Consider the following 21,926-nt stretch of genomic DNA (forward strand, 5'->3'; position numbering starts at 1 on the left):
CCCCTGGGCGCCCCCGCCCGGCCTGGCGGCCCCGCCAGCCCGCCGGTTATCGCGGCGGCGGGCCCGGTGCGGCCGCCGGTCCTGCGCGGCGAAGGCGGGGGCCCGGGGATGGTGGTTGGCGGGGCCGGGGCGGGCTGTCGGCGCGTCGGGCAGGGAGGGGAGGCGGCAGCGGGGCAGTCCCGCCGGGCTCGGTGCCTCCCGGGGGGACACAGGTGGCCCGAGGGGTGCGAGGGGGTAGGGAGGAGCGGGAGCGGGGCCGGGGGAAGAGCGGTGGAGGCGGGGGGAGCTGGGGCGGTGCGTCCCGGCCTCGGTGGGCGTGAGCCGCCCCACGGTCCCCGTGGTGGTACCGGGAGTTACCCCCGGTTGCCCCATCACAGCACAGCAAAAGCGGGGTGGGAGCTGAAATAGCAATGTGTATTTTTATTCTTTTTTTTTTATTTAATGTACTTTGTGGTGTTTCGCTTCAGGCTTGAAGTGAGTTGTTGCCGGTTGTTGTTGCAGGCTGATGGGGGGGCGGTGGGAGGCTTCAGCCCGGGAAACTGACCAGCAAGTGAATGTGAGACAGAACGGGACTGTATGGAGAAGGTAGCACAAGACTGTGAGGAGAAAAGTGAACAGGCATGTGCACTCGAATTGCTTATTGATAATAGTGTTGAATTAGGGATATATTGCACTGGAACAGGTTGCCCAGAGACTGTGGATGCCCCATCCCTGGAGGTGTCCAAGGCCAGGCTGGATGGGGCCTTGAGCAACCTGGTCTGGTTGGAGGTGTCCCTGCCCGTGGCCAGGGGGGTTGGAACTAGATCATCCTTAAGGTCCCTTCCAACCCAAACCATTCTATGATTCTCTCTCTATATATATTTAAACTTTTTTTTTGGTATGAGGAGGAACAGTTTCACCAGAGCTGGAGGGGCAGTTGTGCAAAATGAAGTGGTGTGATGCTGGTGCCTTTAGGCTTTGTATAGAATGTGTCATTTCTAAAAAGGGGCTGCCTGATGATGGTTTCCCCATATTGAGAAGCAGTTTCTGTTATGCGTGAAGACAACCTCCAGAAGGCCGGGTGGTCACCTGGAGTGTGTAATAGATGCCCAAGGAACTTTTGTCTCCATTACACTGCGATGCCAAACTATGCAGAGTTCAGGACCTAGAAGGAACAGGCAATCACTGGAGTAATCTGAAATTCTTGGATTTTGCACATTTTGATCCTCATGACAGCAGCACAAGCAAGATCTTAAATGGATAGAACTGTCACAATGTTCCGCTATTTTTCAAACTATAAATGTATAGGTTGCAAATGTGTAAAATGGCTATGGTTTTAGTGCCAGAACACGCTATAGGAATAAACACAGGAAATGAGGCCTTAGTTTAAAGCATGCTGAAAGAGCGTATTAATTTTTAATTAATATTAGCTTCTAGTTTCAACAAGTTGAATGTAGATGTTGGTATAATCTAGGTAATTAACAGTAAGAGATGCTAACCTGTGGTAAAAATACTCTTGTTTTAGCCTGTAATGTAAGGATCTAGTATTCCCTCTGTGCATTAATGTACAAAGATAATGAAGAGATTTCCCATTTACTATCTTTTATCTAAAACGCATATATTAAATTGCATTAATCTTCCCTCAGAGGTGATACAGTCCATTGTTTTTGTCATTTATACATTCTTTGTAATTTGTCAATGTTGCTGTTTCTTTTATAGTCGAATGAAGGAAAACTCTGCACAGTACTCCCAAATGTGAGATGAGCAAAGCTGGTGTAAAGAGGAAGTAGTGCCTCTCTGGCTTTAAAAATCAAACCCGATGTGTACATGACTTGTATATACAACAGTTGCTTCTCTTGAAATAGACAAGAGTTCGTACTAACACACACATTGCCAGGGATGGCTCAGGGACGAAATATGCCATCTTTTTTTTTTTTTCCCCTAAGTCTGATATCTTTTACTCGTTATGTTTTTACACACATCCTTCACTTTGCAGCCTCTCGAAACCATCAGTATTTTTCTGTATATTTCCCACCTTTTTTTCAGCAGTCTCGTTGGTGAATAACTACGTAATTATGTCCTGTTTCTGCTCTCACGGGATGAAATTGTGAATAGGGGGGAGCTGCATTTGCAAAAACAACCAGAATGAATAGGTACAGTAATCATTAACAGGATGATTGCTTGGAAGCTGGAAAATAGATTTGTGTACATAAGCTCCCTGTAAAAAGAGGCAAAATAGACTGAAGAGATCTACTGCTTTTGAATGCTTTAATTAGTGTGTGTTCCTATTAAACCATAAGACATTTTTGTTTATCGAGGTTTGTCGTGTTTGAAAGAAGGAAATAGTGAATTACAGTCTTAGAAGGCTTTCTGTATTTATAGCATGAAGAGAAGAAGGGGTTAATCATAATAGAAAGAAGGAATTTGCCCATATAATTGAAATAGTTGCCAATTAAATAATGATCTGAATAGGAGAGATTGTAAATAACATGATGGGCTCTAATGCATTTTGAAAGAAGGTAGCATCATCTCTCTTTCTTGAGAAAGTTTTATGCCAGGACTGGTCCATGTGGGTTCTCTGGAGTCCTGTCTGTCTTGTAAAACCAGAGGTGACGTTTCCGTGGCCCTTTGAGCTGGTCTGACTTGGGGCTCTTGCAGTCTTACTGTCTCCTTCACCAGCACTGACTTCACATTAACTGGCAACGAGTTGACCAGACTGAAAACTACACTTGCTTGCAGGAGAGGTTGGTGTCTGGCTGGAGAGATGGCTGTGAAGCAGAGAGGGATAGGTCCGTGCAGGGCAGAGCTCAGGCAGCCCCGAGAGAGTTTGGGGGACAGGATCCCCAGTTGGGAAGTCCAGGTTGGGCATGTAGGCATAGGACAGCACCTCACAACATCACTGTACATTCATAGAACGTTGCTTTCTGTATCTAACCAAACCATCATGCCCTCTGTGGTGGCTGCTGAAGGTCCTGGTATTCAGTCCATTAATATGGTCCATAAATGGTATCTTGACAGAAAAAAAATTATAGAAGAAACCAAATAAAAGAAGTAGAGGGCTGCTGCTTGGGAGAAAGGTAGTAAGATATGTTTAAAAGAAACCTTTATTAAGCTTCAGTTTGGCATAATTTTGCCTGTATAAAAGAAAATGAATAATATACAACAGGCTAAAGATGCTGCCAGACTGGAAAGTGTAGTTGCATAGGCCCAAATGGATCTCTTAAAAATAATCAAGCAGTTTGGGGGAAGGGGGAGTTTTTCGCATAAGCTTTGCATGCGCATGAACTGCTCTGCTCCAGAGCTGTTTATCTTGATGCTTTGGATAGGCCCGAGTCTGCATTTTTGTCTTTTTTTTTTTTTTTTTTTTTTTTTTTTTTTTTATATTAGAAGTGGGCATAAGCAGGTTGGTGTGATTGTTTAGATGTGGTATTTGAGTGGCCTCTAATGCATTTTGTCTGCATGGAGCCAGCCCTGGAATATGTCTAAAAGGCTCCCCTACTAGAGTGCAACAGGTTTTGACAGCCACAGGTGCTTGAAGGAAGAGCAAATGTGTGTTTTTGTTTTTTTTTTTTTTTTTTTTTTTTTTTTTTTTTTTTTGCAAAGTTAAATCCCTTTAATTGGAAATCAGCTTGACCTGTGGTAGTTCCTGAAAAAAATCTCTCCATTTCATCTGGCCCTACTGATCTGTATTTAATATAATTCTTTCACTAGCTTATTATCCTTCAACCTCCTGAGCAATTTTTCATTCGTCTTTTAACTACACACAATTCCTAGTGCTGCTTTTAAAATGCCAAGACTTCCTATTTCTGTTGCAGTCCTAATGCTTATTTATCCTTCTTCTAGAATAGTTTTCTGTTTCCTCTTACTTGTTATAAACTACTAAATCCGATATTGCTTTTAAGTCTTTAGAAGTAATTTTCTTCCACCTGTATTGCTTTTTTCTGAAAACTGTGTGTTCTGCCTTGTTTCTTCCTACTTAATAACTTTTGAGCTTGTTGGCTGCTGTCAGCCAAAATTGGCAAAGCAGCATCAGTCTCAAGGATATCAAATATTTACAGGTCACATGAAAATCACTGTGTTGGGAGAGGGGGAATGACCCAAATTAATGTTTCTGCTCATGAAAAACCTGCAGTACGTTTTCAGGTTATCTGCTCTGTTAGACCTCACTTAAAGTAGGCAGCCACTCAGTGTAGGGCTCTGAACCAGCCGGTGGTTGGGCTGCCCTTTGACAAGCTGAGAGAGAGCACCTGATCTTTCAGTAATCCAACTGAACAATTTTTTAAAATAGAGCTCTGTAAAGCCATAATTTCCACGGGGCAGCCTTCAAACCATGTTAATCAGTGAAATTTTTTGAGTTATAAGCTAGTGTATATGCTGGTCAGCACATGATTCCAGGGTTTGACAGCAGTGAGCTTATTGAAGTTTAATGTCTGCGCATTTTGTGAATTTATTTATTTATTTAATTATTTTTAAGGGAAAAATCCAGAAGGAGAATGTATTTGTAATCCTCACTTACGGCAGTTCCATGCTGAAAAGATAAAATAAAAATTTTCAGTTTGGAGTTAGTTTTTCAGGTGTTTTTTTTAAGAAGGACTGATGGAAGGTTGTGCTGCTTTTTTCCCCAGTGCCTTTTCTAAAACGTCGTTCAGCAGGATGTTTGGGGGAAATGTGACATTATTGGGTTTTGGCATTCCAGGAGAGCTTGAAGTGGATCCAGCCTATCGTCTTATGCATTCCCTTCTGCACCGAATGTCAGGAGTAATTCATGTTGTTGACAGCGATGTCAACATGTGAAACTGAGTGAAGGACAGGAACTAAACAAAAACCTAATAATAGAAGAGGCAAGAAAGTGAGAAGTGAACACTTCGTTAGTAAACTTTTGCGCTGTCACGAGTAAGAGGGTCAAATAGTGCAGCCTGTCCTTATCTGTTACCGCAAGCGCCTTCTTGCTGGCAACATTCAAGCCAGAGAGAGCTGTTGGTACATCTATGTGCATTTTGTAAGTATGGGAAACGAGCAGTTTACCCAAGAAACATGCACAGTGGATACAAAAGTCACCTTGATTTGTCTCCATTTGTTTAATTATTTCCACCACTTTAAGCTTATGCTGCCAAAAACTCGTATAAAACATGATCTTACTTGTAGCCGTTGCAAAAGTTAAATATATGGTTTGCCTCCCGGGCAATGTGAAGCATGATGTTAGTTGTTGTTTGATGTGTCTTCTGCAATAGAAGAGTAATTTCTGTTGGTTCAGTGATTACCACAGTATGTGGTAACGATGATAAACTAACCGGCACCTCTAGTGCAGGCTGTTGAAGAAACATTTAATCTATTTTGAGACGTGCTTAGTCATCCCTGTTTTGGCCTCTCACAGGTTATGGGTATCGCTCCTTATTTTTTCCTTGTAAATGCCGTGAACAGGCTAATCCAAAGGTCAGTTTGTGAGAAATGGTCTCTGGTGCTGGAGGATGGGAGTTGTGCAGTGCTGTGTTACTGCCCAAGTGTGTTGTGTACCGCTAGCAGAAATCAGAGAATATGTTCCACGTTTCCTTGTGTGTTGGTAAATCTAAGGGTTTACACCACGCAGGTATGGAGCGGCTGCTAAATATGGGACAAGCATATGTAAGAAGATCTTTATTAGTAGGCAATATGATACAGCCCTTCTGTGTCCCAAAGACAACATTCACCTATAAATATTTCTTCACAGTTGTAAACAGAAAACTTCAGTAAAGAGGCTTACCTTTAATTTGGCTTTTTCTAATAGTTAGATCTGCTTGTTTGTTTGTTTTACTTGTGGATGATGGAGGCAGTGTAAACCACATTCATAACTGTAATTATTAGCATGTTTTGTGTTGATTTTTTTCAGGTGGTCTTGCATGCATATCTAGTACGTTTTGCGTCTAACTGAATTGTTACATAAATGAAAATATTTTCTCTTGTCAGAAGTAAAATGCTTTCTGTGGGGACTTCTGCTTCCGATGCCAGGACTCTTCAGAAGGCTTACTTTGTTGCTTGGCTTAAAGGAAGATGATGTCGTTAATGAATTATGAGCATCCTTCAGGAGGCTGGTGACCCTTCTGTCATTGGTAAATGCTGTCATGGACAACTTTAAAGGGTAAAGACAATATTTTTGTGAGACTGTTTCAAGCTAGCACTCTGATACAGGAAGCAGTGCGTGCAGTTTTTGGTTTAGATTAACTGCCCAAAACTCTTTACGCTTTGAAAACCATTCACAAGTTACAAGAAAAAATTAGAGGAAGCAGTTTGGAGTAGCTGTCCAACTTTTTATACGAGGGTGTACTTACTTTTCAGATTATAACATAGTCTAGATATACTTGAACTAGCGTGAAGTGGACTAATTCGGGTCCTGGGAGCAGTCCTATTGCAAAATGCAAGCAGTGAAGTTATTTAGGTTTTATTGAACTGCTCTGCTGCAGCCTGACTAGATACCTGAATACTTGGTTTACACACAGTTTTAGTGTTAAGTATTTCTAAACTATACTACAGGTTATTTTAGCTGTACCTTCAGATACTCATCCACAGTTGTTTACTGCAAGGGCCAAATTTCATTTCGTACTTGATTTTATTTCCATAAGTCAGTGCAAGATTTTTTTCTCTTCGTAAATCCCTGAAAATATTTAATTTAAGCATTAGTCTTTTTGTTGCTTGAGGGTTAGTTTTGGCTAATGTTTCTTCATGGTCTTCTCTTTTTTAAACGCAGTAAATGGGAAATTACACTTAGTAGCTTCCAACTAAATAAAATGAAATAGTTTATTAATGTGTCTTAAAATAAAATGTAATAGTTTATTAATGTTTTAGTAGCAGCATTTTGTTTAAGATGATATTTGAAAGTGTTGTACAGTTTGCTTTCTAAGGATGTTTTATCCGCTCACTATGTTTATTCATTCTGTTTTATCAGCTCTTTTCCAAAACACCACAAGCAGTTAATGCGCTTTATAAAGGACTCCTGACCTTTTGCATCTTCCTAAGTCGTATCTAGATGTCACCAGTGTTTCCCATGTTAACAGTTCTGAGCATGTTTTACTATATGTGCCTTCGGCGCCGAGCTAGGACAGCGACGAGAGGAGAAATGAACAGCCGGAGGGCTATTGAATCGAACACCCGAGCCTTACCTATCAACGTGGAAATAGTTCAGTACGCCAAAGAAGTGTTGGATTTCAGCTCTCACTACGGGAGCGAGAACAGCATGTCGTACACCATGTGGAATTTGGCAGGTATTCCAAACGTGTACCCTAGTTCGGGTGACTTCACTCAGACTGCCGTCTTTCGGACGTACGGGACCTGGTGGGATCATTGTCCCAGCGCTCGGCTGCCGTTCAAGAGGACACCACCCACCTTCTGTAGCCAGGACTACGTGGAGCTCGCTTTTGAGGAACCGGTTTATCCCACCGCAGTGCACATTCTGGAAACCTATCATCCTGGAGCTGTAGTTAGGATTTTGGCGTGCTCTGCAAATCCTTACTCACAAAATCCACCAGCTGAAGTAAGGTAACTTTTTTTTTTTTTTCCCTCCTTTATGCTTTCCTGTAAGATGTTGAATACTACAAATAATGCTGTTTAACAAACTTTACTTCTTGCTATCTCTGTATTTTGTATCTGACCTGCTAACGTTTTATTTATTTCTGCATGTATTTAAAGCTGTGGTGACATGTTTTTATAGCAACTTCAGAGACGTGGATTTTTTTTTTGGTAGGAATTAATGCAGATCCTAATATCAGATTTGATTTGTGTAATGATAGTTTTTGTGTTTGAATTTTTATGAGCAATAATTATTATGAAGTGTACAAAAATCACTTGTGAAATGGCAGTTTTTCCGAGTTCTTCTTCTGCAACAGGAAGGCAAATCATGTAGAAGAGGCTGTGGATTCACAGTTGCTGTATCATCCTGCTTCAAGTAGCCATAAACTCTTCCTTCTCTCTGCATGCTTTAGGCTGTATGTATAGTACAATCAGGCACTGTAACTATTCTTGTGGAAATGAATAAAGTAAACATCCGAATTCAAGGAACAGTGATAGGTCAAAGTAATAATAATAGGCCGCCTAACTCAGGAGTGAGTTTGGCACTGTAATACAGAACTTATTTATAGGATGGTACATGGTGAAGGCAGCTTTTAAGATTTTTGAACTTTGAACCTAATGTAAAATTACTTTTGGCCAGTTACTCTGTTACTCTTTTTTATTTTATGATGTAGGTTTTGCTTCTTTATTTTATGGTGTAGCACAGATTTATGTAGAGATTACTTCTGTTAAGTGTTGCTAATATTGCATTAGAGTGGTAGTAAGATAGCGTGCTGTAGGGCAATACAAGCATATAATTTTGAGTAATAAGCTAATACTGTGTTATCAAAATGTCTGTTTAGGTTTTGGTTCATAAAACAAAACACTTTTGTTAGTTTCATGTAAAGACCAAGAAGCATTGAAGGAAAGCTCAAGAAACGTTAACTGATGGAGCTACTTAGTAAGGTGCACTAAAAAGAGAAAATTGTTCAAAGAGCTAAAAGAAGATGGAAATGAAAATAATTAATAAAAAATTTTTTCGGATGTGCTTTATGACTCCTCTTAGGGTGTGGTCAGAGTGAGAGCTCAGACTTTACCTTCTTCATTAAAAAAAAGATGAAGTTTTGGTGGAACCCTAATTTTTAATTTGTAGGCAGGAGTATCTTCTGTTCTGCCTACCTAAGTTAACAATGTTTTTGGTTAGAAGAAGAAAGTTGAGAAGGACTTTTTTTTTTTTTTTTTTTTTTTCTTTTGGCTCACCTTTCCTTAGCAGGACTTGTCTGTTCAGAGCTGTGCATTTGGTCTGTCTCCTTTCTTCTGAAAGAGACAAATACATCTTATGCACAGTGTCTTGAAGGGAAGACGAAGGAAGCCTTTCTCCACGTGAGATAAGCAGTATTTTTTTCTTTGTCTGTTGGCTCACCTTTATGAGGGGAAATGAAGAGTTGCAAGAATGTGGTCTCTCTTCTGCCTCAGTTCTTGGTCCCTTATTTTCACTTACAACAACTTGTTGAGATGTCAGCTAAGAATTACTTTTTTGAAAGTGGAATGCTGCCGATAATCTCAGATGATTCTGTGTTTCACTGATATTTTGGACTTGAAGAACTGCCATACTATTTTCTTCTGTTAAAAAAGACTGTGTTCTGGTTACTCAGAGGGCACTTAGAACCTTGTTTTCCTCTTCTGACTATTTTGACAATCAATTTTAAATGTTGTTCTGTTGCTCACTTTATGCTTCACTCATGTGGAAGAACAACTTACACAGGTGGTCAGAATAAAGCCTTTAGCCATGTTCTCGTGGTGCTGGTGTATTGAATACTGCTACCAGTTACAGCTTTGTATGACACTGTCTCAGATTAGCTCTATTCATGATCTTTTTAGAGGTAGGATCAGCTCTTCTTGGAATGGGAATAAGCATTTATTTTTCCAGAATGGAATGTAACGGTTCCTATGTCATTCTAATGCTTAAAGCACAATAGTTAATTTGAAATTTTTTCATTATTTATGCCAATTGATTTTATTGGCATAAAAATATTGTTATGCCAATTATTTATGCCAATTTATTTTTCATTATTTTAACTAGCTTCCAGTCATTTGAGGATTCTCTGTCCTGTCATGTCTTTTGCTGCTTTAAACACAGAAGACATCACTCTCCTCTGCATAAAACAATGTTTAAAAATCATAAACGTCAGAGAAACTGCCGGCTTTGCACATGGAGACCTTTTGAGCTTTTTGGCATTGCCACTCACACCTTGACTGGTGAGACACATTTGGTAGTTTCTTAAACTACGTTAGCGTCCATGTACAAATTTCTTACATGAATTATCTGAGTGCAGAAAATCCAAGCACAAATAAATAATCTGAAGTTAAGGGAATATTGTAGTATATAGTCTCAGATTTTATGTGGCAGAGAAATCCCTCCCTTTTTTGTGTTGTGCTATGATGATAATACTGGTGTTGCCTTGAGATTTGCATTGTGGTGCACATTCTGTGTACTTAGGGTTTGGTGACAGCACTGAGTCCCTCTTTGGCTGATGGAAGAGGCAGAGCTCCACACAGGCGTGATGGGGACACTGCACCTGACAGTGGCATGAGCTGAACCCAACCAAGAGAATTTTATTTGTTCCTCATGGTGTGTTAGATTGATGGACAAGATATAGCTAGCTTCTGAGATGAGGAATATGTTTTCTTTCCTGTGCTCTTTTTTTTTCCTCCTCATTTACCCAGAAGGCTTATCCTTGGTGATCCCCTAATGGCTGCTTTGGTGTCAGCCCTTCTGAAACATTCTGATACTCCTAATAGCAGCTGTCAGAGAGGAAGAGTTTGTATGTTTTCAAATGGGAGCTTTCAAGTCAGAGATAATCTTTTCAGAAGTTTTTCAACTTTCTTCTTTTACAAAAATAACTTTGCTTCTTAAATTTGGAATATAAAAGAAAAAATTGGTCCGTGTTCTTCTTCTGTCGTGGTCTTTTTTTAACTTAATTTGACAGTTTCTCTTATCTCGTGTACGTTACAGTGACACCACATATTCATATGCTTTTATAAAAGCTCAAACCCGGAGATTCCTAACTAGTCTGGGATGTGTGGCAGTGCTTGGGGTGATGTTCACAGTGTATGTCCTTACTGCTCTGCCATGATTACTTCTTTAGTAGACTGGAGATTGTTTTGTGATTCTTTTTTTTTCTTGTTTTCCACAGATAAAGTACAACACTGATTAGGTTGTTTCTCACAGGTGAGATGCCATGATCATTTGACTAGTTGGGAGCAGTTCCAGAAGTACTAGAGGCAGCATTCTGCCGTTTCTGTTCCAGCCATTTATTTCTATTTAATATAATTTCTATCATGTCATTTAGAATTTTGCTAGATGCTCTTTTGAGCAAAATTTGTAGGTGAACAGCTTGGCTTGGTATTCCCTAGCTTAGCAGTGGTTGCTGCTTGTGATGTTCCTAACTCTTTCTGAAGGTCTTGAAGCCTGTAGAGGCAGAATCTGCTGCAACCAGAGGAGTTGGCTAAGGAAGATGGACAAAGTAAAAGGCTTCCTCTCCTTCCATTAGTGAGTTCATTTTATTTAGGCATTAGGTGCTCTCTCTGGAAGTCTGATCCAAGTGGGAATGTTGCAGATTTGTTTGCTGGCAGCCAGGATTGGGATCCAAATGTTTGATGAAAAGAAAGTCCCCCCTTCTGATACGGGGAGTGAAGCCAGAAAGGCAGTGTACCGAATGCAAAATATCGAGAGCCTCTTGCTTGTAGAGAGTGGCATTCAGATGGTTCTTTCCTTCTACCTTTTCTTCCCTGTGAATCTCAGATGAGGGCACCCAAAACACTACTGATACCATCAACACATTAGAGTGTGATAAGGGACCTTCAGGGCTGTATCTCACCTACGTGTAACACACAACTTAAGTTCTAGCCGTTTGCATCCTTACTTATAACTTGTTTTGACATCTTCAGGGAAACAGCTTTTTCTTGTCCAGATGACTGTCATAGAGGGATGAATTCTGGGTTCAATGGGACACAGTCATTTTTGAGAAACCCTTAAAAAGCCCATGTGGACAGGTCAGTTATTTGAAATATCTCTTGCTGTTTTAAATGCCTTGAGCATTCTTGGAGTCCTGTCTGCTCTCTCTGGTATTTCAGAATTGAACTCTCAAAGTAGAAATGAAAATCTGTGGCATATTCCCCCATAGTAATTAGGCTGCTGTGAACTCTGCTTATCACCTTGATCTGAATGGTTCTAAAATTGTTCTCGTGATCGCTGTTCCCTGCCTTCTGTGGGCAGGGGTGTGCTTTCCAGGTTATGTTCAACCTGGGGTGTTGAAGCATCCCTGGCACATTAGCAGACAGGAGGTGTTTCCCTGTAAGTAACCTACAGATTATTTACAGAGCAATTGCTTGGATAAGAGCAATGGGGTGTATTAAAATCACATATCATGATTATAATTGTTGCAAAAGTTGTCATTTTGGCAAAGGTGTGGTCATACTATTTTCTGAGTTTCCTTATGTTCTCCATGTTGGTCTAACTGAAACTTTCTCTTCTTTTTGACTTTAAACACAACTATAAGCTTCTTGGACCAGGGCATTAATTTTTTTGTGCTTGAAGAGCACGTAGTGCTTTATTCACTTTCTACACCAATCTCAATTTTAAAATGCAAGAAATCTCGGTAGATTGCAGGCAAAGTTTAATCTTGTCTCACTGGAGAGAAATCTGATTACTTTTCCTAGGAACCACTTTTCCAAAGAATTTTTCTTATTATATATTTTCTTCAGAAGTAACCAGGTCTGAGCCATTAAAAAGGTTTCCAACAGCATTAGGTGAACAAAAAATTAAACAAGCATTAAATAGATGCTCTCATTTGACACAAACCTTGCAAGTGTGTTTCTCAGCCTAAAAATCACTAGACTGTATTTTCCTTCACAGGGAAGGAGAATGGAATTATTTTTATTATTTTTTTTTTAACATATAAGTGTATGAAGTCTTTAGTATCAGAAATTTGAGTAGAATGAGTTCCTGGCTATCTTCATGAGGTAGAGAAAAATCTAATGGAAAAACTGGAGTCCATTCAAGCTGAATGGAAAAACTTAAAGCTAAGTCCTCATTTTCTTTAATCACTGGAGAAAATAATGAATATGTTACTGCCTCTCATTCCGGCTTTGCACAGCAACATAAAGGCTGAGGCTTTCTGTCAGCTTGTTGGTGAAACCTTATCAAAGCAGTCTCACTGCAACATCTTTGATGGAATATTGCTGTGTATCTGCCAGACTTGAGGACAAATGGTGTCCTACCTTCAGTCATTTGATCCAGCTTGATTTTTTTGAGAGCTACCTAATTAACTTGAAGAGGTGAGAGGGAAGGAACATTCCTCTGACTTTTTTTACAAGTGTTTGTTGCGATTCAGTTTCTCTTTATTTTGGGTTAAATAGTTATCAAGTGTCTTAAACCTGGAACAAAAACAAATGCAGGCGACTTTATTAAGGAAGCAGATTTTGGTACGCACCCTCAAATCAGCACTGTCTGTCAAAATGGCTTTCTTCTGAAGGATTTTGAAATGGATGGCTATAACAAAAAAAACATTCTCCAGAACAGAAGAAAGCTTACTGAAGCCTCTTGGAAATTTAGATTTTTTTTGATCCAACTGTGGAGTCTTCTCCCCATTCAGATTACATGTAGCCCATTCCGGTGTCAAAGTGCTTCTCCTGGATGAAATGACCACTTCCACTTGAAGTGATGGATGTATTAAGGGTGTGCCTACACTCGGGAGGAATGTGCCAACTCTGACTCGGAGCAATTGCTGTGGCCTGTTCTTGTGTGCAGTGCCACCAAGGGAAAGAACAAAGATCAACCTGGTAGACTTGAGGTTTTCTAGTTAAACCAACAATGAACTCCTTTAAAGTTAGATTGGCGGACTGTTGATGAAAAGAAAACAGTATGACAAGGACAGTGAAAAATAGTCACCAGTCCTGTTGTTCATCAGCACTTGGAATGCCATGTGGAGTTTCACAAGACTGTAAAAAGCTGTGCTCCATGTCTTCCCTTTACTCTTCTCTAGTTTATTACAAAAACCTGGGAACTAGAGACACTGCTTGCTGAAGGAGGTTATTACTCTGCAGTTTGATGAACGTAGACCTCCAGTTGAATTATTTTTTTTCCAGAGCTCTGCTACAGCTAGATAATCTTCTCTCCAGGGCACCAAAGGAGAAGTCAATAACTGAGACACATTCTGTTAAAAGTTGATGGTCCAGTGTGTGCTAAATTAGTGAAAAAATAGGCTTGAGTTTCCTTAGGGATAGCTTGAGTGGGTACATGAAAGTGTCTAAGCAAAATGTCAGATGGTGATCTGGATGTGCTCAAGAAAGGTCATGTGCGTTGCCAACGTTATTTGCTCAGGGAATCGACCTGTGCGAGAGTGTGTGACAGTGGGACTACATCTGTTACTTTTTGCCATGAGTTGACATTCATTTCCTAAATGAATGAATTCTTCTCTTAGTTGTAAGTCTCTCTTATAAAAAAACTGTAGACCTTGGAGTTGTCCACTCTCCTACATTGGCACTTTCTGATGTGCCATATATTCACCAGTCTGGCATATTTGTTTTCAGTTCATGACTTTTTTTTTTTCCTTTGACAGAAGACTTCTGCAGGCCTCCTATTCTACTGTAAGGTATTTGTGGAGAGCAGCATGATGTAGGATAGGAAAATTTATCTGTTCATACCTGAAAATGTCCCTTGTGAAATGGAAGTTTCAGCTGATACCGATTAATTTTCCTATCCTTGAAACAGTAGCAAATATCAAGCTTCTAAGCCTTATTTATACTGTGTGTTATGTTTTAATGGAAGTCCTTGCATATATTTTACTTTTTGGCATGATGGACAAAGTTTAAGCATTTGGTTCTGGAAAATAAAGCATGTTTGATTAAGTTCTCTGGGTTACTGAATTGGCAGCAGGTTTCGCTGTCATTTACTGGAGGAGATTTGAGGTCTGTGTGTGAAAGTTAAGGATCTCTGTATAAAGTTCTGTGCATGGCCTGAACCTCCTGTCACTGGACCAAAGAGGAGAAAAACACTTCAGTTTAGCAGTTTGGAAATTCTAATTTTTTTTTGCAAAAAGACTCTTTCAAAAATGACTTGAAGATTCTATTTTCTTTGGTGATTTGTCAGTGAATTACCTTTTTAAAAGGAGTAGCTTGCTTGCCCAGACAGGTAAACAAAATAAAATTTAGATTTTTTTCTTTTTTTTTTAAATAATTTGCAATGCACCAATTTGAAGAGGTTTGCTGTTAAACAGTCTGAGCTTGCAGGATTTTTTCTTTTTTATCTTTTTTGTGGAAAATGTATGGAAAATAGGAGGGGTCAGCTCTCTGTATATTTGAGTTACCTGTCAAGACTGTTCCCTGCATACTTACGCTAACATGCTGTTGTTATGGAGAGGTCTGTAATCTATTTGTTGCAATTGCCTTAATTGTGAGATGTTAGAAAAACTTGCGTGTGAATGACAGTACTCTAACAAAGTGTGTGACTACGAGTATGTAGCTTGTTTTGTTAGTTAGCAATGCAGAGAAAATATGCTGAAGTCATAAATCAGAGTGCTCTGTTAAATTCCTCCTTAGGATATCTACCAAATCTAGGGAAAAGTAACGATTTTCCTTGTCTTTTCAACCACATTTCTCACTTGTTAAATACTTCTGACAGAGAATCGCTCTTACTGTGTTCAGGAATTGCTTTAGTAACTTTGATTTTAATCCCTGTCTGTGTGTGCAATTTTTCTTTCACAGGTGGGAAATCCTTTGGTCCGAGGCACCTACAAAGGTGAATGGTCCTCAGGCTCGGCAATTCACACCTTGTATCAAACAGATAAACTTCCCCACAAACTTAATCCGACTGGAAGTGAACAGCTCTCTTCTGGACTATTACACGGAGTTGGATGCAGTGGTACTACACGGTGTGAAAGAGAGGCCTGTGCTGTCACTGAAGACTTCCATGATTGATATGAACGATATTGATGAAGATGAGGATGAAGAAAAGTATGGCTGTGGAATGGACACCCTTAATAAGCAGTTCAGCATTGTTACCCTCAGGGAATGGCCGACTAATGGATATTTTGATAAACTGCCTTATGAGGTAAGAAAAGCGTATTTATACCTAGTGTCTTTGTCTTAATCATTAAGGGTGCAAAGGTGCTTTATAGGATATTGGTCAAGATTGCGAGGAACTCTAACTGGAAAAAAATAACATTCTTTTGTGAATCTCCTGCGGTTATGGTATAGTTATACCTGACTTATGTGAGTCTGTCTAATTCTATGGATGGATATTAAAAAGGCCCTTCGGTGGTATTTGCAGTTATTGCACTTCTATATCTGAAGAACCTACCCACTCACAGTTTTCACAGCAGTTATTCTAGCCTTGAATTTCTAACTCTTGAACTTAAAAGCTTGTGGTGGTTTTCCAGTAATTTTAGTCCTCGTGCTTGATGAAGAAGATATATAAAAGCAATAGGAAAAAGATCAAATCAAGATCTAGAAGTGAAAATAGTTTGTCATACGCTACAGGTTTCTTTCCTTGTTATGTCTCTTACAAAAACCCTGAACTTTGTTCTTGAAACTACCATAATATTTTTATATTATTATGAAGTGAGCTTCTTTCATCCAGCAAAGTTTTGGATCATGGTGCAGGTAAAAAGCTGGACTTGTGTACACTGTCTTGTTTTGATGTTTGCTGTGTTTTTTTTATTCTATCATTACTACAGAAAACAGTTGTGAAGAAAATACTACTTTCAGATCCCCTGGCAGCGGGGCAGTTGCGAGTGTGCTCAGTGTCAGCATAGATAAATATTTTCTCTCCTGCAATTTCCATTATAATAAGATTGTGAAGTATGATTGCTGAATATTGCATGCAGGCCAGGAAATTCTCAGCGGGGTGTAGCTGTCTGTGGAGGCTGTTCCGCTTAGAGTCAGAATTGTCAAACAAAATAATTGTCTTCACCTCTCCTGAAATAAAGAGGGTTTGCACGTAGTGGAAAGGAGCCTTTACTTGCTGGTCAGACCTCTGGACTTGGGCAGAGACATGATTGTTCCTGCTCTTCAGTGTCCTGCAGTCTGGCCGAAGGACCAAGTGCTTGTACTGTGGTGACACATCAGATGCTCAGAGCGCTTGTGGCTCCACTCAGACTCGCTTTTGAAAGCGAAGGAAGGATGCTGAGAGCTGCTGTCACTTTCAGAAATAGGTGATCTCATCAAATAGTATTTTGATTTTGTTACATCTTTTGGCTCTAAGTACCCCAGTTCAGCATATGAAGGCCAAGGTGACTGTGTGCCCAAGCTACCTGCAGAAGTTTCTGTGCTTGTTAAAAGGAAAGAGAGAGGAGGAGAATTTAGCAACTCTCCCCATCTTTCTTCTGTATATTTATCATCTTCTTCTTCTTCTTGAAGTCTTCTTCAGTTCCTGGTTTGGATTGGTGGTGAGGTTTTTTTGATTTTGTTTGTTTGTTTGTTTTGTTGTTGCTGCAGTGGAATAATAAATGAGGATACTGAGATAGCTCTAGTGTTGCTTTTTTTTTTTCCCCATAGTCCATGTAGTATTCGATATATATTTTACTGGTGGTGCTTGTATATCAGCAACTGAAGTAAAGAGAGTACTTCGCTTATGCAAAGGTGCAGTTGATTCCAGAATATCTTAAAACGTGTAACTGTGTCTGAAAATTTGAAAATGTGTTGATTGAGTCATTCAAATAAATTAATTCTAGAGAAAATTATTTAAGTCTAGGAAGTCTTCTTTGAAAAGGCTGGATAAATTGATTTGTAGTCTAGTAGGCTACCAGAAAGGTTGATTAATCTCTTTTCTGTTCCATGTGATTATACTCGTTAAGATTATAATTTAGGGAAGTATTTGTGTAGTCCTGTTATTCCTACGAACTTCTGCCTCCATGTACTTTATTGTGCTTTTCTGCTTTCCTGTTTGTGTACCAGCTTTTTTTAATCCATTTTTAAACATGTTTGGTTTCATGAATGCATTTATGTGGTCTATCAATACCAAGCACGCTCTTTTTTCTTCTGCTTTGATTTAAGGAAACTGAAAATAGGGGTGGAATGTTTATCAGGAAACTACAAAAGACTATTTCTGGACTGGTTTTGAGACAGCAGAAATCCCAGTCTCTTACTTTCTTGGTCCAGCTGGAAGGTTTGGGTATCAGAACAACAGAAGTGTTGTACTTTGTAGTATGACAATTTTTTATCAGATACAGGAGCAGTACTTTGCGTGCTGTCTTCAAGACTGACAAGTGTCAGATTTTCCTGGGTAGTGTTCGAACCTTGTAATGAAGAAGTAAGGCACCTGCTGACCCCCTCTGCTTTTGATTGATACGTTACATGAAAAATTGTATCTTTTATACGTTCTTGTTGATTGTGAACGTGTAACTGTCCTAAGTCTTTGTACATGTGCCTGTTCTTTATTTGAGGTGTTTCAGGCTTTTTCATACTACCCTCCATAATTCACAAAATACACAGGCTGAGTGGTCTTCTGTGCTAATCTTAAAGTAGGCAGCAGTTCCTCCAGCCTTTGTTTTGCCTTCATTGCCTTTCTGAAACATCCATAGACTATCCTTTCATAGACTGTGTTGTTCCTCGAAATGACATTAGGGATGGCTTGCTCCAGTGTGAGCTCTAAAAACATTGTAAGAGTCTAGATTGCTCCTGCCAACAAAAGAGAAGAATGCTCAAGTCCTGGGGCATGAACTTCCTTAGAAAAAAAGTGTGAAATCTTGGATGAACGAGGTGAGAGAATTTTCCTTCCCTGCTCATGGATGGTGTTAACCAGCCCTTAGCTGTGAAGTACTTGTAGTATCATCTGTTCTCCAGAATTACCTTAAAATTGAAGAAGGATTTTCTAGGAGACACTTCATGTCCTCATCTTTCTTCCCAGTTACCTCTGACTAACTTGTGCTGCTTGTAAAGTGGAAGGAGTAAGGCCTTAGTCTTAGTTGGCTTTACAGGAATGCTTGAGACCTGAGGGCCTGAACAAGTTAAAAGCCTTTAAGAAAGGTGAGGAATACCTGCCACAGCATGCCTGTTGTGCTGTTTGAGATTCACCGAGATGTGCCACGTACCAAGAACCTAACTCTTGTTCTCCAGAGAAAAGTCAGGAGAAATCCTGCACACTGCAGTCAAAAAGATTTTTTTTTTAATATAAATTTTTATATAAAAAGATATAAATGACATCTTTTTCATTGCTTGAAGCCAATTTTTCCTAAAGCTGCCTACAAGATTTATGAGCTGTTCGTGTCTACTGGGGAAGTGAATTCCACCGTTAAATGTGGATTTGGCACCTATGTTCCAGGAAAATGGGTCTTGGATGTAAGATCTGCATACCTTAAATGATACTTAGACAAGTCAGAGCCATAAGGAGGAGCATTTTCAAGTGCCATACACTTTTATTCCTCAACAGTAAACTTCTTAAATCTTTCCATAACAAATCATAGATTCACAGAATGGTTTAGGTTGGAAGGGACCTTAAAGATTATCTAGCTCCAACCCAACCCTTCTGCCATGGGCAGGGACACCTCCCACTAGACCAGGTTGCTCAAAGTCTCATCCAGCCTGGCCTTGAACACTTCAGGGATGGTGCATCCACAGCTTCTCTGGGCAACCTGTCCAGTGTCTTGCCATCCTGACAGTAAGTAATTTCTTCCTAATATCTAAATCTACCCTTTGAAGGCATCACCCCTTGTCCTGTTGCTACACTCCCTGATAAAGAGTCCCTCCCTATTGTTCCTGTAAGCCCCTTTAGGTACTGGAAGGCTGCTATGAGGTCTCCACAGAGCCTTCTTTTCTTCAAGCTGAACAACCCCAACTCTCTCAGCCTGTCTTCAGATCCTTTTCTGTTCTTTGGATCAGGAACAGAACCTTTAAACCTAAAACATTTGAGCCTTTTAATGCTGAGAGCGTCACAGCCTATAGCCTGGTGATATAAAGCCCACTCCACCAAAGTGTGTTATGTGAATAGGATGAAGAAAAGAGAGACTTAAATGGTTATGTTTTGTGAACAGTTGTGATCCGCTTTTCAGGTGTTCACCTGCACTATTAAATGTGTAGGCATTTGCTCGTGTGAGGTATAGGATTGTGAAACTAGGGACTGTATTTTCTTAAACTATGTTGAGAAACGTCAAAAGCCCTAGAACATCATCTTCTTCCAGCCTTCCCTCTTTGCCTTTTTGTGCACATATCCTTTGTCCTTCATCCGAGCACGCCTTAGTATCAGTTCTAATTGAGTCTAAGCTGTGGCAGCTCAAGCTGCAGAATGAAAGAATTTAAAGTTATTAATTTGTGTGTTTCTGGATGAGCGGTTTGTGGAGGCGAATGGATTTTCATATTGGAGGGACTCAGGCTGAAGAACCGAAAGAAGAAATTTGTAGAAGGTGCAGATGCTCTAGGTTTGACCAGTATTCAAGCATTATTTTCTGATTACGTTAAGTTCTGCATTATTGTGCTGTAACCACATAAAATATTTTATTGGGTACAGACGATTATTGCTTGCTGTTACTCACCAAAAAAACTTTAAAAGGCTGGAGAAACCTTTGGGTAGGTGAGTACTATTAGGAGCTACGCCATTGGTAAGTTTTTATCCCATCTATTGAAGAGTGCGATGGAGATTCTGTCTGAGCTTATAAACAATCTTTGCAGGGTGAGATGTCTGGGTTTTTAATATGTTATATTTTTAAATTGATAATTCAATATATAGGCATATATTTAAGACTCTGCAGTCGAGGACTGTGATCATGATAAAACACACATGGATCAGGTATGAATCAGGATCTTTTTTGGGTGCAAACAGCACACAATGAAAGGTATACTACTGTTTGTGGTGGAGAATTATGATTTGGAAAACTCCAGTTTTTGGAGTGGGTGTTGATCTCATCACATCTCTAAAGCTGGCATGTACCACGTTTGCCCTGGAAATGGGAGATAAAGTACTTTTGTACTTTTGGTCCCTTATGGCCTAAAAAGGCAATCAGTGTTGTAAAAATGATATTTTGTTTTCCTCTTCATATTCATTTATGTTGTTTTTCCAGTAAACTTTTTTTTACTGATTGATTTATAAGAAGCTCTGAAACAGCAATGCTTGCCATGTTTTTTTCATAAATGGAGAGTAAAAGCAGCTGTTTGTAGGAAACTGTTACAAAATTTGTTTTCATACTCGATTCCTGGGATCCCCATGAACACAGCATAGTGCAATACAGTGCATCAGGTCCCATACTCATTATTTGTCAAATTGTACTTTATGCGAGGATACACATACGTGAAAAACAGATTTCTGATGGACACCAGACTCCAGACTAACAGTGATTAATGATTATTAGCCTGTAGGTTTGGAACCTCTTATCTTTGTTTAATCAAAAGCTGGAAAGAAAATGCTTTCTATCTTAATGTCATAGTAGTGACATTTCTTTTTTTTTTTTTTTTTTTTTTTTAGATTTTAGGAAGTAGCATAATTTCAGTAAAAAAAAAAAGGATTATTTTTTCTGATTAAGAGATTCATGTGGTAAGAGATTCCATCTCAGGTGTGGAAAGATTGCAGCATCCTGTATGTTATGAAATATTCATTGATTTTTTTTTTTTTTTTTATTCTAGATATTATGAAGTAGCATAATTTCAGTAAAAAAATAAAGGATTATTTTTTCTGATTAAGAGATTCATGTGGTAAGAGATTCCATCTCAGGTGTGGAAAGATTGCAGCATCCTGTATGTTATGAAATATTCATTGAAGTCATCAGTTAGTGTAAAGGTACATTGGTGAGGCCTTTATAGATTCATTCACCATTATTTTACTGCTCAGAAGTCACAGTGTATGTTTGTTTTCCATTGAACAAAATTTGTGTTATTTTGTTTTTCTGAAACATTATTACACCACATTAATTATAGACATAATTTTAGCTAACTGTGCAGCTTTTGTTGCTGAGCTCTAGCAAGCTTACAAAAAAAGCATAGGAAAAATCAGAGAGAAAAGACATTCATAAAACAGATACTTAGTTGGCTTACAGAGTGGGAAATAGCTGAAAGATTGCAAAATAGCTCGAAGCCATCTTTCAGAATATAGAAAATTATTTAAAGTGAATTGATGGCCTTAGAAAAATAGGTATATGTTTAGGTATCTACTATTAGAATGATAAACAAAACTGCTAAGCAACTTCTAAGCTGAAGTCTGGATCTGATCCAAGCAAAAATCAAGATATTAACTTGGGATTATATCTATGTTAGCGCCGAGTTAATTTCCTCCCTCTCAGATACCAAAATGCCAACAAACTAAATGTCAGTTGGGAGCAAACCTTGTTGATCATAATATATTAACTTCAGTTTTTATGTGTATTATATATATATATTGCTGTCACTTTGAAATGCCTGTGCATCAAGCTGAGGTGATAGTTCCAGGCACCTGCAGAGACAAA

General features: G+C 39.3%; 1 protein-coding gene across 6 annotated transcripts in view; it reads left to right on the forward strand.

Moving 5' to 3' along the window:
* The first annotated feature begins 634 nt into the window (after positions 1-634).
* The window catches only part of FBXL4 (F-box and leucine-rich repeat protein 4), a 51,095-nt gene continuing 29,803 nt past the window's right edge, over positions 635-21,926 (forward strand). Inside the window, exons 1-4 of one of the 6 annotated variants that reach the window (XM_014964739.1) lie at positions 635-2,132; positions 5,923-6,094; positions 6,899-7,488; positions 15,265-15,610. In XM_014964739.1, the coding sequence (XP_014820225.1) occupies positions 6,980-7,488; positions 15,265-15,610 (855 nt within the window). In that variant the 5' untranslated portion in view covers positions 635-2,132; positions 5,923-6,094; positions 6,899-6,979. Of the gene's footprint in view, positions 2,133-4,485; positions 5,413-5,435; positions 6,095-6,898; positions 7,489-15,264; positions 15,611-21,926 lie in introns of those variants that run through there. The other 5 variants (XM_014964738.1, XM_014964741.1, XM_014964740.1 and 2 more) reach the window with 5 other exon arrangements.

The sequence above is a fragment of the Calidris pugnax genome, unplaced genomic scaffold, assembly GCF_001431845.1.
Source record: "Calidris pugnax isolate Ruff unplaced genomic scaffold, ASM143184v1 scaffold219, whole genome shotgun sequence".
Lineage (NCBI taxonomy): Eukaryota > Metazoa > Chordata > Aves > Charadriiformes > Scolopacidae > Calidris > Calidris pugnax.